The sequence below is a fragment of the Ambystoma mexicanum genome, chromosome 9, assembly GCF_040938575.1.
Source record: "Ambystoma mexicanum isolate Mex_15411 chromosome 9, UKY_AmexF1_1, whole genome shotgun sequence".
Lineage (NCBI taxonomy): Eukaryota > Metazoa > Chordata > Amphibia > Caudata > Ambystomatidae > Ambystoma > Ambystoma mexicanum.
In genome coordinates this window covers 1,313,463,305-1,313,479,824 of record NC_090931.1, presented here as the reverse complement: position 1 = coordinate 1,313,479,824, position 16,520 = coordinate 1,313,463,305, and the positions used below count along the sequence as shown (strand labels likewise).

General features: G+C 44.8%; 1 protein-coding gene across 2 annotated transcripts in view; it reads right to left on the bottom strand.

Moving 5' to 3' along the window:
- SEMA5B (semaphorin 5B) overlaps positions 1-16,520 on the bottom strand; it is a 1,093,184-nt gene that overhangs the window by 117,321 nt on the left and 959,343 nt on the right. For both annotated transcript variants that reach the window (XM_069616686.1, XM_069616687.1), the window contains 3 exons: positions 12,015-12,158; positions 5,734-5,881; positions 4,103-4,328 (listed from right to left, as the gene is read on the bottom strand). In XM_069616686.1, the coding sequence (XP_069472787.1) occupies positions 4,103-4,328; positions 5,734-5,881; positions 12,015-12,158 (518 nt within the window). The remainder of the gene's footprint in view (positions 1-4,102; positions 4,329-5,733; positions 5,882-12,014; positions 12,159-16,520) is intronic.

Here is a 16,520-nt window from a genome sequence, read left to right as displayed (position 1 = left end):
GGTGTGTTTACTACAGAGTAGTCCACGAACATTTCGAAAATAAATGGTCTAATGGACCATTTATTAAATTTTGGCCTGGACCAAAATTCAGAATTGCCATAATGTCTAACAAGAGGAGTGGGGGTTGTGGGCGTGTCCCCGATCCCATTGTTCAGAATTATGGGCTCGGGGTTGTCCTCCACTTCCTTATGATGGAAAGCGAGGGACAAAAAGCAAGAACAAGAAGTAACGTGTCAGCGATACAAAGATTTTCACATCGATAATTTCAGCCGCGTTCAATTTCCACCCGAATATTTCACGAAGTTCCTACTGCTGCAGGGACGCCAGCGGTCTAGTGGCGCGGCCTCGCAATAGTGTGCCCATTGCCCTTACCTCTGCTTTGATGGGCTGGTGCTCAGGTCTGTTGGTGGTGGGGCTGGTGTGAGTCACTTGGAATACACACATCAGGTGTGGTGGGATTTAGAGTGGAACGTGGGGAACCATGAAGAGTCAGGTCGAGAGAGAGGGGGGTGGGGTCTGACCACTCTGGGCGGTGGGCCTTACGTTGCAGGCTGGCGACTTTGAAGCACTCTTTAGAAGTGGTGATTGCAGAGTGCGATTAGGGAGCTCTGTTTTTAGAGTGTTAAACTTTGCTAGAGTGGGGGTCCTCCATCATGCTGCTTTAGGTCACTGGTAGTCCTGTCTGCAAAGGCAGGGAGAGGCACAACAAGAGCAGGGGTGAATGTGCCTCAGGAGGTCAGCGAGAAGAGAGCCCTCAAAGCACATGTGCCTTGGATGTCCAGTGGCTATGAAAGGCGAGCAGCATGCCACTGAAATGTCTGCTGTGAATCACTGACACCTGGATGTACAGTACGGATTGGGCGGGAGTGCAGAGTGCTAATGTATACAACAAGAAAGCAAGCACACACTGTGAGGCTAAAGCTCCACCACTCGCCACAAGAAAAGGGAGATATTATCTTCACTATAGCGCCCATCAGCAACTGATGCTCTATTCCCCATTAACTCTCTAGACAGGAGCCTTCAGACTTTGGAAGTTCTTGTTAAACACAGTTTCCTTGTTCATGTTCCTGATAAAAGCAAATAATTTCACAGGTCCAGTCTTCAAAGCCACTTGAGTTCACAGATCACCCACAGGAGTGCAAAAAAAAACAGGATCAAAAATACACACACCGCTCTGAGATGACAAGATTCCAGTGGCTATGCAATCCAGTTTATTTCCTTTGCATCATGGGACTTGCAGGTTTTTCCCTTAGAAATTAAGGAAAACTACAAGTCCCAGAATTCAAACTAAAAACAGGACTAGCCATCCTTCTCATGCATGCCAATGGGAAACTTGAGCTCTGCACTTTGGATGAGCAGTGAGCTTTGAAAATTATGCCAAAAAGTTAGTTTATGCGGCATGGATACGATAAAGAGCAACTATTGTGCCTGGCCGGGGCATCTGTCAGCATTTGTAATGTAACTAAGTGTACTTTACACTTTGCTTGTAGTTAAAGAGGCTGCTACTCTGTTCCTTGCCAAACTATTCATTAAAAAAGAATCCATAGAATGATCCATTGCCTTCACGTCCTCCTCTTCCTCGTCCCAGTTCTTAACTGTAAGAAGGAGTTAGCCTTCACATCAGTCCCTTATTGCATGTTTTTGTTAATACCCTCCCCCCCATCCCAGGATCAATATGAAACAGTACCTGAATACCTCATGTTTGGTCTCCCATGGCATTTTCAGGGACCTGCCGTGCTGCGTCTCTGCACACTGGTTTTGAGCATGACGTTAGGTAGTGCTTGCGCTGAGTCAGAGAGTTTGCTGCAGACTCCAGGGGGTGGCGGGCACATTTCTGCTTGCCATGGGCACAGTATTGCCTAGAAACTGACCTGGGTGTGAGACTGATGGATCTAGTAGAGTGAGGTGGATCTAGTACCATGGGGTTGCTAATAAGAGGCATTGATGCTGTAGCTGCCTGGCTCTCTTCCCGACCGGAGCACATCCATTGGTGGAGCAAAGCAGAGAGGACCCTTGCTGAATCTCTCCCTAAACCCCCATCCACACATATTTCACATACAGTCTATCTTGGGCACTTACCCCTCGGTCAGTTGCTCCAGCTCTTCCAGAATCCTGTTGGTTTTTTCAGGCACCCTTGGGCACTCCTCTAGGCCATCCTGCTCCCATTTCGCAGTCTGTAGCAATATCACATCCCATGGCACCAGCATTCCGCCGCAGCAGCACATTTCAGTTTCCTATTTAGCTCATACTCCCTTTCGTTGTCACATTCCCTCACTCCTCTCAGGCATTCAAGTCATCACTCCCAGGAATCCCTCTGGCTATGCTTGCCCTTTCATATTTGCCATTCTTCTTTTCCCCCACCCTGCTCCCTTCACTTTTCCCATCTCTCAGACAGACCAAGGTCCTGTTTATTCCTGCGGCGGGATCACAATTGGTCTACTCAAAGACCATTTGTAGACTTTGAAACCACTTAAGACCCTTTCGGTGGTGAATCATGCAGTATTAAAGACAAACATAATATAACGTAACATTTCATGGGAAAGGATAAGAGACTATATGTAACATATGTAAATTAGCCCTCAAATGAGCACTTAAAAGGACTCCTGTCGGCGGCCATTTTAGAATTAATCTTCGTCAATATACAGCAACGCTTACAAAGGAGCCAGAATAGATAAATTACTGGAATCCAGGCGTTGTTTTACTGACGGTAAATCCTGTGGTAAACAAACACACACACATTCTTGACAAAGATGTAAGCCTAGATAAAAATGTAATTTTATGGTATATATTGTCTACTGTATAGTGCAAATGCAATGCGATTATTTGTATACAGGATGTATCCACAGCAGACGAATGGCAGGCTTCCAGCAATCAATCTATTCTTGTTCATTTTAACAGTTGCCGCACAGTGGTAAAGATCCATTCAAAAATGGCTGCCCGCCGGAGTCAATTTGAATGCTTATTTGGGGGCTAATTTTCATATAGACTTTTTCCATTCACCAAGGTGCAGACGATGATTACTGCAATGGTTTCAAGGAAAGTTATGCACAATACTATCCTTTGAAGGCCACAGACACCCTCTAAAGGAATGCGTGAGCCCTGAACACGAGCAGAAGCTTACTGAGAATTTTCCGGTTTCATTTTGCACCTCCAAGCGCCATTTCAAATTAAGGCCCAAGAGATGGACTACCTGAATTTTGGGTCAGGAGTTGTCCTTCAAGCAGGCTAAATCTAACACATAACACAGCGAAGCATGCACGGTGTGGTAGTAGCCGCAGCAATCCATGGGCCATTACCTAGTCCATGCTCTTTCACAAATGTACCTAAAAGCCACAGATGCATCGCCATTTCCTGTTGCATCGTTTGGAGAGAAACCTGGCACACTCCCATGGCATCTAAAAAGGGCAGAGAGGTGCCAAGTAGTTTTACCAAGAGAGATGTGTCTTGGCACGCCACGCCCACAGACCTGAGATGCTGAACAATGGTGCCTATTTTTGCCAAGTAGATCCAGTTTTCATATCCAGTCATCCTCGCTATCACCCCCATAGCCAAACACATCTGGCATCATGCCACTACCAGCACCAACAACAGGGCTCCAAGTGGCCTTCTTGCTCAGCTGGTGCAATGCGTACACCTACCATGATCATGCCTTTTATCTCAATTTTTCTACTATCCTTTTTTAATAGAAGACACTAAGCAAAGATATCACTGATGAACAGCAGAGAAGAATATAATACAGGGTCATAATAAATGTCTAAGTTGCTGGTTCAAAGCAGAGTTTTCATTAGCAATCAAACCTAATTGCCATGATTTGATTTGTCCAGAAGCCCATGCGATTGAAATGACTGGTTAGCTAGCCTTACTCTGCCCATAGTTGGCATCTAGGAAATAGCCTCATATGGGTATAAACTCGTTTTCTAGTCTGTTGGCAGCACTGTTTTGGGGGAACTTGCCTAGACAACTGGCCTCTTTCACAAGAGTAAAAGTCACATGCTGAGTTACAGAGGCGGTCAATATCTGCTGTGCACGCCTTAGAAATTGACTCGCTCACGCACTGACGCACAGAGCAGCACTGCTGCCACACTTAACCTAGAAGACGTACAGTCAGTTTCACAAACCGCAGAGCCGTCACTGGGACAGAACCGGGACTCTGTCTTCTTCCTCCCGAACTGCAGCTCGTGCGGGTCGGCCAGCTGCGCGCGGCATGTGTAGCGGAAGCGCTGTTCCTGGCGGGCACCATTCTGCGTGACGTTGACAGGCATCCACGGCGTCCAAGGGGTATTTCTCCGAACTTCTGGGCAGTTCTCCGGGTTACAGGTCTTAAACTCCTGAATGAAATAGACACTCATAATGGTCATCACATACTCAAAAGATTAGAAAAAACATGTATTTGGAGGAATTCCACACTTTGCAAGTATAACAGCTCAATGTTCCTCAATGTGTTGTTTATAACAGGGGTTTGCAAACTGTGGCTATCCAGATGTTTTGGAATGCAACTTCCATGACCCCTCCCCTTTGACTATGTTGTCTAGCGTTGATGGGAGTTTTAGTCCAACACATCGACATTGCCAACGATTGCAAACCACTGCACTAGAGCAAAGACTTGCCTAGTGCAAGAAACATGCACTTTCAATGAAAGTTGTGCCAGGGCAACGTTTTCCCTAGTGCTAATAGCACTCTGTACTTTGCCCGGGTGCAAAAAATGCATGCACTTGTGCCAGTGCAACATGGCGGTAATGAGGCCACAGTGTTTTTCAAAGGCCCTTTATTTAGAGTCTTACAGGGGCTAAGGAGGGCAGCATTCTGGGATGGAATGGGCCAGTGTTTACTGTCTCTCTGTTCGCAACATTGGCAAATCCATCTCCACTCTACTTTTCTAAATAACTTTTCCAGAAAAGACACCACAAAAGGGCTGCTGAATTTTACGCTATTATCCGCCTGACTTCAAGGATCGCAGATTTGCCATTACACAACCATTGACTCAGCAATGACATCATAACAAATCCCATCATTGACCCCTGGTGACAGATCATTGTAAATTTTTTTAAACAGTTTCCATTGAAACCCTATTAATTCAGCATGTTAATAAACAGGGATTTCTACGAAACAACCAGCCAAGAAAACTGGAAACATATCTTACTACTGCTTGTGATGTTTCATCACTGATGCTGCATTGCATTTAATTTGTTTTGTTTCATTTTCTGTGTGTGAAAAAGAGTAAACTATGTAAATAAAGAGGTTAAAAAAGAAAAGAAAACTAGCAACAGCCAATGGTGTGGTTACTTGCAATAACGTGGTCGCTGGATTGGTCAAAGGGATTGAAAAGATGTCCATTGATGATGAGAATTAATGTTCTCATACAGTGGGTTCCTTCCAATTCTAAGCACTGCCCTAGCAGGTGTTATAATTACCCCCATTTTATGGTAGTCTATATGTCACACAAAGATGAAAGGCTAAATTGACCAGGTTTTGAACTTGTGAAGTGCATGCTGACCTCTCGCTAGAGACCAGGGCATTACTCCTGAGCTATCCCCCTAGACCATCAGCAGTCTTGGGTCACGATTTGTGGCCACTGGCTTCCCTCAATGGCCATGGCTGTATCATATTGGAAGGTCGGTTCATGCTGAGACTCTGAAAGCACAGATCTGTCTTTACTGAACTAAGAATCGTTGATGTTTTGTTGCTAGAAGGATTATTTCACCATCAAAGGTGGCAATGTGCAATGATACGTACCACAGTACAGCCTAGACAGGTGTTCCCATTTTCGCAAGACCTCTGCCGCGAATGGATCCCTCCTCCGCAGTTGGAGCTGCATTTTGTCCAGGGGCCCCACGAGGACCAGAAGATCGGCAACGGGCATGGGTTCTTCTCATTGCAGAATCTGTAAGAGAACAGATGTAGTTTGGTGGACTGCTAAGGAACCCCCAGAGACCAGAGATGACAAGCTCCCCATGCAGTGAAGTGTGTGTGTGCATGCAGCGCAAAGTGTTCTCCAGAAGGAACAGTTAGTTTAGGAGGAACGACTACATTTATGCACATTTAAAGGAAGGTACAATATCTCTCAAAATGCAAACAAGACCCCTGCCAGACTTCAGGAGCCGCTTCTGCTCCAGAAGCCTTTCATTGGCAAACTTTAACTCCGCCCCCTGGTCAAGTCCTGATGCCAATGGGTGATGCAGTGTAGATATAATGAATGAAAGGCCGTTCTCCATGGATCCCACTGCAGCACAGTGCAACCTATCTCCTTTGGCAATCCCTGATGCCAAGGGATGATATCATGTAGAAAGAGCAGAGGAAAGCTTCTATCCCTGGAACCTACTGCTGCATTGTGTACCCTACCTCCTCAGACAAGCCCCAATACCAAGGGATGATATCATGTAGAAAGAGCAGAGGAAAGCTTCTATCCCTGGAACCTACTGCTGCATTGTGTACACTATCTCCTCAGACAAGCCCCAATACCAAGGGATGATATTTAGTAGGTAGAATGGAGGAAAGGCATCTATCCATGAGCCTATTTGAGCATGTGTATCGTACCTCCTCGGCAAGACCTGATACCAAGGGATGAGATCACGCAGATAGAACAGAGGAAAAGCGTCTATCCCTGGAGCCCACTGTAGCACAGTGTACCCTACCCCCTCCGGTAAGCCCTGATGTCAAGGGATGATATTACATAGATAGAATGTGGCATTAGCACCCTGTTCCAAGGGCTGAAACGGGGCAACAGCCCGGATACCCAAGTTAATGTCCAGAGCGAAGATAGGGTGATTAAGAAGGGTTCCAAGCCGTTACCCCGATTCCAGCACTTGGAACGGGGTGCTAACACCGGTTACATGTGATTTTAATTAATTAAATTACAAACAATGCTTTAATAACCAAACCTTTATAACGAAACTATATCACATTTTTTATTTTTTTTATTTTTGGGTGGCCCCCACCCCCTTTCCCCATGCTTTTAGACCCACCCCAACCCCTTGCACCCAACCGTTTTAACCGTATACACCAGAGTTATTCGCAGTTTTTAATTTGTTAAAATCAGTGGATACAGCTAACGCCATTAGCATCCTCGGTTACCAATGCAGTAACCCGGGGTGCTAAAAAAAGTTCTCTCATTCATTGAATGGGGCGCAGGGTGTGCCCCGTTCAATTAATGAAAATACTTATCCAAAATGGCCACCATGGTTGTATAAGGTGGGGCTCCGTATGGAGCCCCTCTTTTCCATCACAACTATCAGATAAGTGGTACTGGGGAGGGGGGAAAAAAGGGGGATGTTGGTTGGAAGATGGCGGCTGTGGGTTCCATAAACACGTGCTGAGATTAGCAGTTTCAGCCAGCGTTTCATGGAACCTGATTGGCTGTCCCCCTCGCCCCTCGCCCCGGGTGCTAATTGAGAAAAGGCTACTATCCCTGCAGCCAACGGTATGACAGTGTACCTTTCCACCTATGTTGAGTCCTGCTCAAAAGGGAGGAGCTCACATTCAAGAGTTTATGCCACATTAACTTCCTCCTCGTTGCTGCCATACAACTGGAATCCCTTACGTACATCTTCACTCTCTTTGCCTACCTAAAAAAACTCATCCATCACAAATTGGAGAGGTTGTTTTATTAGTCATTTTCAATTGTGTCCTTTCTTAAAACATTTGTCAACACGCACCACAGTTGTGAAAATGCTTATAATCAAATTTTTGGTGTTTTTGCAGTGTCCAATCTCTACCAAGCATTGTTTCTTGGGTTGACAAGTCCCAGGAAGCCTAGGGCTACCCACCACCCTCTCTTCAACAAATCGGACAAAGCTTTCTGACTGGTGTCATGTTACAGCATGTAAGATATACATCTGAATACGCAGAACCGTGGTGTCTCTCTGACAGGGATTGCCATTCCTGAGTGAGAGGTAGGATAATTTGCCCCTTGGGTTCCCTACAGCCTCCAAGCCTTTCTATACGTTTTCTAATTCTATTTCCAAGGATTGGGGTGGTTCCTTCCTACAAATACAGCCTGATCCGCACCTCTGTGGTCTAAATGGGCAGCAGCGCCCCATCCATTTAAGTCCCAATTGCCATATCCTTCTTCAGTTGCATGTGACATCCATTGGTCGAAGTGTACGAAAAGAAGTAGTGATATGATATGATATTTTATTTATATCGCGCTTTTACACAGGTGTTTCAGTTCAGTGGAACTATGTTCCCTGCTGGCCTGCTCTGCTCCCCACAAACACTACCGCCATGCCCGTCCCACACACAATCCAACCCCCCCCCAAAAAAACACACCTGCTATTAAACGGGAATGTTCAGTGTGGAGCACTGACGTGCACGTTTCAACTTCTTCCTACACTTTTATTTTAAAACTAAACCATTCCGAAATGGTATCTTTTTAACATGAAAGTATGGGAACTGTAAAACGTTAAAAAAATAAAATTAAAAAAATAAAAGCGGCACCGCTCCCACCCACTTCGACTACTGGTGACCACCACAAGGCCTTCATTCGAGAGTGGTGTTGCAATTTAGTTCTGTTCAGGGCAGAGCACTCCATTACCATCGGGCCAAATGCTGCCCACTGTTCTGAATGCACCCTTCACCAGAATCCAGATCAGGCCACAATGGAAAGATGATATTTAGGAAAAGCAAGCAGCTCCAGAGTGATCGAGTCCCCTATGCCATGTCCTTGATGGCAGAGCGAGGGCACTGTGACCAATCGCATGGTTTGAGCAGGAGGATAAATCCCATTGGCTGAAACGACTGGATGGCTCTAGTTTTAAGCGGCAGACAAGCTTCCAGGCCCGCCAACATAGTCACAATCTGGCATAAAAGGGGAGAAGGGAACCCCGTGGGCCAAAGCAGCATGCTTAACCTACACTTAGAAAGAGTACCAATGCACCTGCTGGGACCTACAGCTCACGTGCACTTATGTGATTTGCGAGCTGCGCTGCATGGCCGAAATGCAGTACTTGCACCAAAAAGGGGCATAGCTGGGCTAAACCCACAAGGCGCTACTGCACTCGTGGAAGGAACAGCATAGGCAGATGGGTGTTTGCGAGGGTAGGGAGGAGTCAGGGCTACAGCCCAGGGTGAAGCGACAAAGGAAGTGAGGTCTCCTGGCTAGGACTGCCTGACTTCAAGATGGCCTCCACAGATGTTGTAGTCGTGGTTCATGGGGCTTCAAGAGGTCATTGACTGCATACTTCCCAGGGCAGAGAAGGGAAAAAGAGACGAGTACCTGGAGCAGAAAAGCTACTGGATGCAGGTGAGCCCGATAAAGAGGGTCGCTCAGAAGGTAACGAGAGGGAAGGGATATAAAAAAAGGGCCCAAGCCACAGGAAAGGGAGAACACAGAAGGATGTGTTGAGGGAAGTATATACGAGTGGAAGAAGGAGAGGAAATGACGTGGAAGAGGAAGCTAGAAAGGAAAAAGAAAAAGGAGAGGGGATACAAAGGAGATGGAAGAGGAGAAAAGGGGAGCAATAGGAGTAAAGGGGGTAGAAAGAATGAATTAGGTGGAAAAGCAGAAGATATTATATAGGATATGATGTGGCATTTCTAGGCGCGAGAGAGACGGAAGGCGGGGAGAAGCAGAGATAGAAACAAAAAGTATAATGGAGCGATGAAAAGCAAGATGAGGGGCTGTTAAAGCAGAGAGAGAGAGCGACACACACAAAAGAGAGATAGCAGCGAAAAGTTGGAGAGGTGGAAAGGAGAAAATAATAAGGAGAAGGGGAGGAAGAGGAGAAACCAGAGAGTGTGGTTGTACAGTGAGGAGGTGGAGAAAGACAACTCAGCAGATAGTCGACAGAACTAAAGACAACAAAGAAAAGGAGGAAAATAATCTCGAAAGAAAAGAGGATATGTGAAACCTGAGAACTAGAGAGAAAGCGACAGGAGGTAGAAGGCAGCCAAGAAGAACATTCAGAGGAAGCAAGAGGAGAACAAGCAGGAGAGAGTGGAGAGAAACCCTCAGACAGAAGGAGTGATGTCTGAAGGAGGTAGGAAAGAACACCCAGGGAAAGAGATGGATGTGCCCCTAAAAGGAGGCAGAAAGAAAACCTGAGGAGTGAAGAAGGGGCGAGAGTAAGAGTTAGGGTGTGTTGAAGATCAGATTAGAGAGGGTATACATTCAAAGAGAGGGTGGATGAACCCCTAGGAAAAGGAGAAGAGCCCCCAGACCAACAAACAGAGGCAGACGTAGGCACCCATAAGGAGTCCTGGGGCAGAAGGGTACTGCAGTGGTTCTGGCCCTGAGGAACCATCCCATCCCAGTAAGCTCTGCACATTGGTACATGCAGGCGGGCAAGGGCATGGGAGGGCTACGGTACATGGGCCGTGCGAGGTGGGGGAATAGAAACAGTACACATGGGTCCAACAATTTCACAAGATTGTGATACCTGACTCTGTCAAGGTGTCCCAGGGTGCCAGGGGTGATTGTGCCAGGCAATTGACAAGTCCGGCTGGGCAATCATGTAGCCTTCAAGAGAAAAGCTACCCTGCAAGGCAGAGTAAGCGACGAGAGAGGAGTGTGGGGCACTACAAATTCCAGGACAGCGAGTCACTATTTACTACCAAGAAGGCCAACTTGTCTGGGCAGAAAGGGAAGAACTGACGACTTTGGTCTCATTGCTAGATTTATCTCTACAATACAAATACTGAAGAATGATTCTCCGTCTGCATATATAGATGTTGCTGTTTTTCTGGGAGTGTTGTTTATGAGCATAGTGTCTCTGGACCTATTCATTTGTATATTTTGTTCTAGTTTACCCTCCTGGGTAGAATAGGTTCCATACCAGGAGCCCAATTTTTTGTTGCCCATCGCTAGTAGGGCATGAATAAAGCGTGTTGCTCGGGGAGGGGGATTTTGAGGAATACCTCTTGTTTGCTTTATCAATGTGGACATGTTGGTTTACTTCACCTCTATTTCATGTTGAATGCAAATGGGAATCATTTGAAACCTGTGTCAAGTGTCTGGTGATCCCAGGGTCTGTGACACTACTCACATACAAATCTAACAAACAGTTCCAGTATTTATTAGTGAACACACCTACCTTGAAGGGAGTCCGCTGCTCAGAGTAGGGTAATAGGTCTATGCCCTGCGGGCTGATATTAATTAGAAAGCACATTTAATGTCATGGAGCATTCCCCCTGGGAAGCACTTTGGATCATTCAAAACCACTCTACTGTGTCCAACCAGGAGAGGTAGATGGGATAGTACTTGTGGCTTAAACGTAGAAAGTGAGACTTGTACATCCGAGGCCACATTAGTTGTGCAGCGGGCCGCAATGAAGCAAACCCATTTCCATGAGTTTTTGTGAATTAAGGTACAAGAAAGGACGCACACAGGAGGAGTGGGAAATGGTGGCGACTAATGAGCGAAATGGGACTACGTTTGAGGCGAATTCCTGCAGCAAATGAAGCAAAGTCACTCTGCTCTCATTTGCATGGTGCAATGCTCTATGCAAATTTGCATTTAAAAAAGAAAGACTATCGGTTTACTGGGTGATTATTTTGGGTACAAATCAAACATATCTACTGTGTTTTATACAGTGCAAACATAATAGAAAAATTATATAATATGCTTAAAACAATAGACTTTAAAACAATGGCTTAAATAATACATCTTATAAACTGTACATTGTGATCACATCAAAATTTGACAGGTACATCGAAATACTCTTTTCCTCTTTACCCAAGCCGAAGTAATTTACATTCCCTAAAGTGCGGCTATAAGGATCAACCCAACACTTGTCCACCCTAACACCAAACTTCCAATCATCGGTCAAAAGTTCTGTCGACTGAAAAAATAGTGGAAAATTAGTTTTTTGTAAATGCAAGATTTTTTGGGATAAGGCCGCTGATACTATTTCATAGACTTGGGAAAGAGGACTTGGCATTCAGAGACGAAGATCCAACACCATCTACCCTAACTTTTGGCATCTGTTGCCTATGGTAAATCGATAGGACTTTACTACCAAGGCGGTTGCAGAGTACCTGTTAGAGCGAGAAATGTAGAAGATCCTGGAGCAGTCGCTTACCGTTCCTCTCTGCTCTGTCCCACGCAGACTCTGCCCCCGAACTGCGGTGCCGGGTTACTGCACGATCGCTGTCTGACCTGGAAGCCGATGCCGCAGGTGGTGCTGCACTGCGCCCAGGATGACCAGGGAGTCCACGCACCGTTCCTGGGTGGAAAAAAGAGGCGTGTATCATGTTTAGCCTACGCGTTCTCCGAGCACTGATGCTTCTTGTACAAGAGGCGGAAGAGGAATTAACAAATGCCACACCCCCTGGCAGGGCGCCTATATGAAACCCTCCTCCAGTACAAAACGTGTACCTAAGCTGCCAAATCACTTTATCCTTTCCATCTCAGAGGAAAAGACACTTCTTGAAAAGAGCAGTTTCCTAACTTTGTTCACCAGTCATGAATTAAAACCAACATATAATGTATCAGAGGTATCTTTGGAACATGATGTTCTATGTGCTCTTCCCAAGATTTATTTTTAATTATTCATCTAATGCATAATGCATATATGCTTGCACAATTGGACAATTTCGCAAGTGTACATTTAATAAATGTGTGACTTGTTTTAGATGGAGAATGTGTAGAGGTAAAACATTATTTGAATGATTAAAACTCAGCAAAATAGAAGTACAATTAGCAGGAAAGTTTCTTTCAAAATGAATGTTATTTCGTAATTGTACAATGAATAAAATAAAGTATGCCAATTAAATGTTATTAATTACTGTTGTACATCTTATTAACCAACTTTCTTTGAAACTCCAATGCCATTGCACGGGCTGGTAAAAGATTAGGAATGCAATACCAAATGTTTTTAAAGTTTGGAATGTTATTCAGCCCTTTATACCACTTACCGTAAAACCCATTGTAGCAGGACTTACTAAACAAAACAATTAGAGCCTCCATATTCGAGTATTCTCATTGTTTCTGTGGTTTAAAAAACCTTGCAAATTAACTTTGGCTGGGGAATTTCTTAGCAAATTGAGAGAAAACATGTTTGAGTCTGCCACATGATTTGCAAGAGACAAACAACCATGACACATAATAGCAACATTGTAGCATGTTTGGAAAAATGAAAGACAATCGAAAAAAATACTTTAAATTTCGTTTGACATTTTGTAAAGTTCTGCAGATCATTGCACAGTTTTCTGTGACATCTGTAAACCCAAAAGGAGAATATCCATACCATCAGGGTTGTGGTTCGCTTTCCAGGTGCATTTTTGGAACACTCTCTGAATGTGATGTTTTAAATCAGGGAACCCACACAAAGGATCAATGTTTCTAGACCAGCTGCATCATGATCTGGTCCCATCATACATTTGAACACTACACTTTTTGCATTAAATTCCCCTCCAGAAAAACAGCCTTTATGTTCTCACACTACCCAATAAGCAAATACTACCACTGTTAGGATGGGTTTAATTAAACATGCAAAACCCCTTCTACCAGTTCAGAGCCACCGAGGAATGCATTGTGGGTAAACAGACTACCTTAAAGCATGATTCTTGTTAGGAAATGACCTTAACTTGTTTTAACTGCACACCATTATTCTCATGGTTGCTTTAAAAAGCACATGTAAAAATCCCTTCCACATGAAATGCGGCAGTAGAAAAGGCCATTCTAGCTAAGCCACAAATATGCCACGTGCCACCAAGTAGCCACATCTTGAGGTGTATCCACAGTTGAAAGGCACCGAGGAATACTTGTGGATATGCAAATTGGCTCAAACGCATGCATTTGCTCCAGAAAGGTGTCTGTTCTATAGGGCTTCATTATTTGATACATAACATAATTTATCAAATAATGTGGACAGCTCAGGAGCAATGCATTTGTTTAGGAAGAAAGACAACGCAGAGGAACACCAGCTCCAATCCCACCGTTAGAGACTGGCCTCCACTATTAAGCTCGTTATAAAAGTTAAATAATGAATTAACCCATTACATCAACCTCTCAAGGATGCAGTCACCTCACAGGCGTTTCACCCTCATTAAGAATCAACAAGGCAGTATAGTCTGACATCCTTGTGGTTGGACCATTGTGGTATGTTTAGCAAACACCATTGCTGTTATAGTGGGTTTAAAAAAATGGCATGCACAAATCCTTCTACCTCAAACGTGAGAGTAGAATATGCCATTTTAGTTAAGCCACAATGCCAGGGAGATACCCAATTGCCATTCATAGAAGTTCAGATCCAGTTCAGAGACACTGAGCAATGCACTGTGGGTATGTAAATTTGCTCACACGCATGCTTTATGGTTCAGAAAATTGTCTTGGGGGCCATGTACATTATAAGAGTAAATTGCATAGAGTAGACCACTTCCATTGCAACTAAGTTCAAAAGATCCCCCCTCCCATGCAGTTTTAAACGTTTCCACCACATAGTGGAAAAGTCAAGGGTAAAACATAGGTGAAATCACTGTTACTGTTCACTTTTCCACTGCGATTGCTATGGAATCTGCCTGCTTTCACCAGGTGCTAATTTCATGCGGATTCAATTGCATTACCTCCAGCATAAATATACATGCTGATGGTAATGCTGCCAAATTTGTAAAGTGGAACATGGACAGCTAGTAGATGTGCTATGACACTTGCAGATTGGAAAAATTGTGGGTAAATATTTTTTTAAAACCACTTTTCCTGATGCGCTTCACCCAGAACATTTCCCCTATTGCTTATGGGGTCGTACTATGCATGTGAGGCTTTGAATGTCCTATACTAACCATGCAAATCGCAGTTGTAATGCAGTAGATGCATATCTATCATAAGCCTATCTTTACTTGGTGTGCTGTAAACTAATACTTAGCTTAGTGGGTTTAAAGCTCTCCAAATCCAGTCCCCAAAAACCAAAAAGACTCCATGGATTCAGGATACACGTACAAAATACACCTGAATACATCCAACACAGATGGGAGCTATTTACAGTGTCAGTGGTTTTTGGCAAACAGGGCGAGTTTGGTCGTGGGAGGGTCAGCCTCAATTTTGTCTCAATTATACGCTTTGTTATATTGTACAAGGCCCTGATCCACTTTCCCCCACAGTCCCTGTACTTCTGATACGGCGTCTGCTTATTTTTCAGACAAACCCAAGTCCAACTAGGTTGCTTGTACCGTTTCTACAGTTTAAAATGTCTTTTCCAGGAATTTCACTCCTGCGCGCTCGCGCATGCACGCACACGCGCGAATGCGCAAGCACACACCCACACACTTCCTTATTCATCGCGAGGCTTGCCAGCCTTCCTTTATGTTCGCTCTCACGACACCTGGAAAAAAGTTTCAGAAAACACACAAAGCACAGATTAAAAATGTATACAGATACTTTGAGAAGCAAAGATTCCCCAAGGGGAGCGCGGGATCTAGCAGGCTCCGGAACATGAGGGAATGCTCACCCTTCATGTCCTATCTATTATTTATCTGGGACGGAGATGATGTCTGTGTTTTAAGAAGGTGCTGGCATAATGATAAGCAAGGCCTTGCAGGTGTGTTTTCAGTGGGTTTGTGGACTCCTGGAAGATCACGTATTTTGTGCTATGCCCACAGTGTCTCAGTTACATCAATAATTTCTGCCCTCAGAAGTATTATTGAAAGACATTGGGCCTCATTGCAAGTTTGCCGGTCCGGAAACAAGGGTGCTGGTAAGCTCACGGGCATCCTTGTTTCCGGACCGGCAAACTAGGAGCCTGCCTGCTTTGGCTGCTGTGCCCGGCAGGTCTGCCCCTGCCGGGCGTAGCGGCCACGGTAGGCAGTCAGTTTCCACTCCCATAGGAATGGGTACTTACATTTTACCGGTGCCTTACTTCCCGGGCTGCCGGACTTGTGATCTCCCTGTGGCACTGGGAAGTCAGGCCCCTGTAAAGTTTTACGAGCCTGGCGGCAAACCACCAGTGGCACCGGCAAGGTTACCGCCAGACTCGTAATGAGGCCCATTGATTGGTTGAAAGTCAAATTAGTGACATGCTGCAACAACTCTCTGCCCTGCAGCACAAAGCAAAACAGTGTTTTTTTTTAATGTCGGTACATCACAACCTTGTTTATGCCTTAATGCCGAATAAATTCACTGTTGTGTGTTGATTGTCTTGGTGTGCATGTGGAAGAACCATGGAATGTTGAACCACATGCCATAGAACTTAGACCGCCGCTGCTTGTTCCTAAATTCATCATCTTTCTACTCTCGATTAAATTGCTAACTATATGAAGTGAGTTCATGGACAGTTATGGTGGCTCTGGAAAAAAGACTGTTCATATTTAGTAGCGTAATGAGGATTTCTTTAGCAAAATATGCTGCTTGGAAGCTGCTTTTGAGTGCCAAATAAATATACCTAAAAGTTGAATCCTCATCATCACTGCCACTGACCCTATAGTCCAGGGGTCTGAAACCTTTGGCTCTCCATATGTTTTGGACTACAAATCCAACCGTTTCTAACCATCATAGCCAACGGTGAGTTGGACTACAAATCTAACCATCATAGCCAATGCTGAGGGATCAAGGAAGTGTTAGACCAAAACATCTGGAGAACTGCTGATTGCAG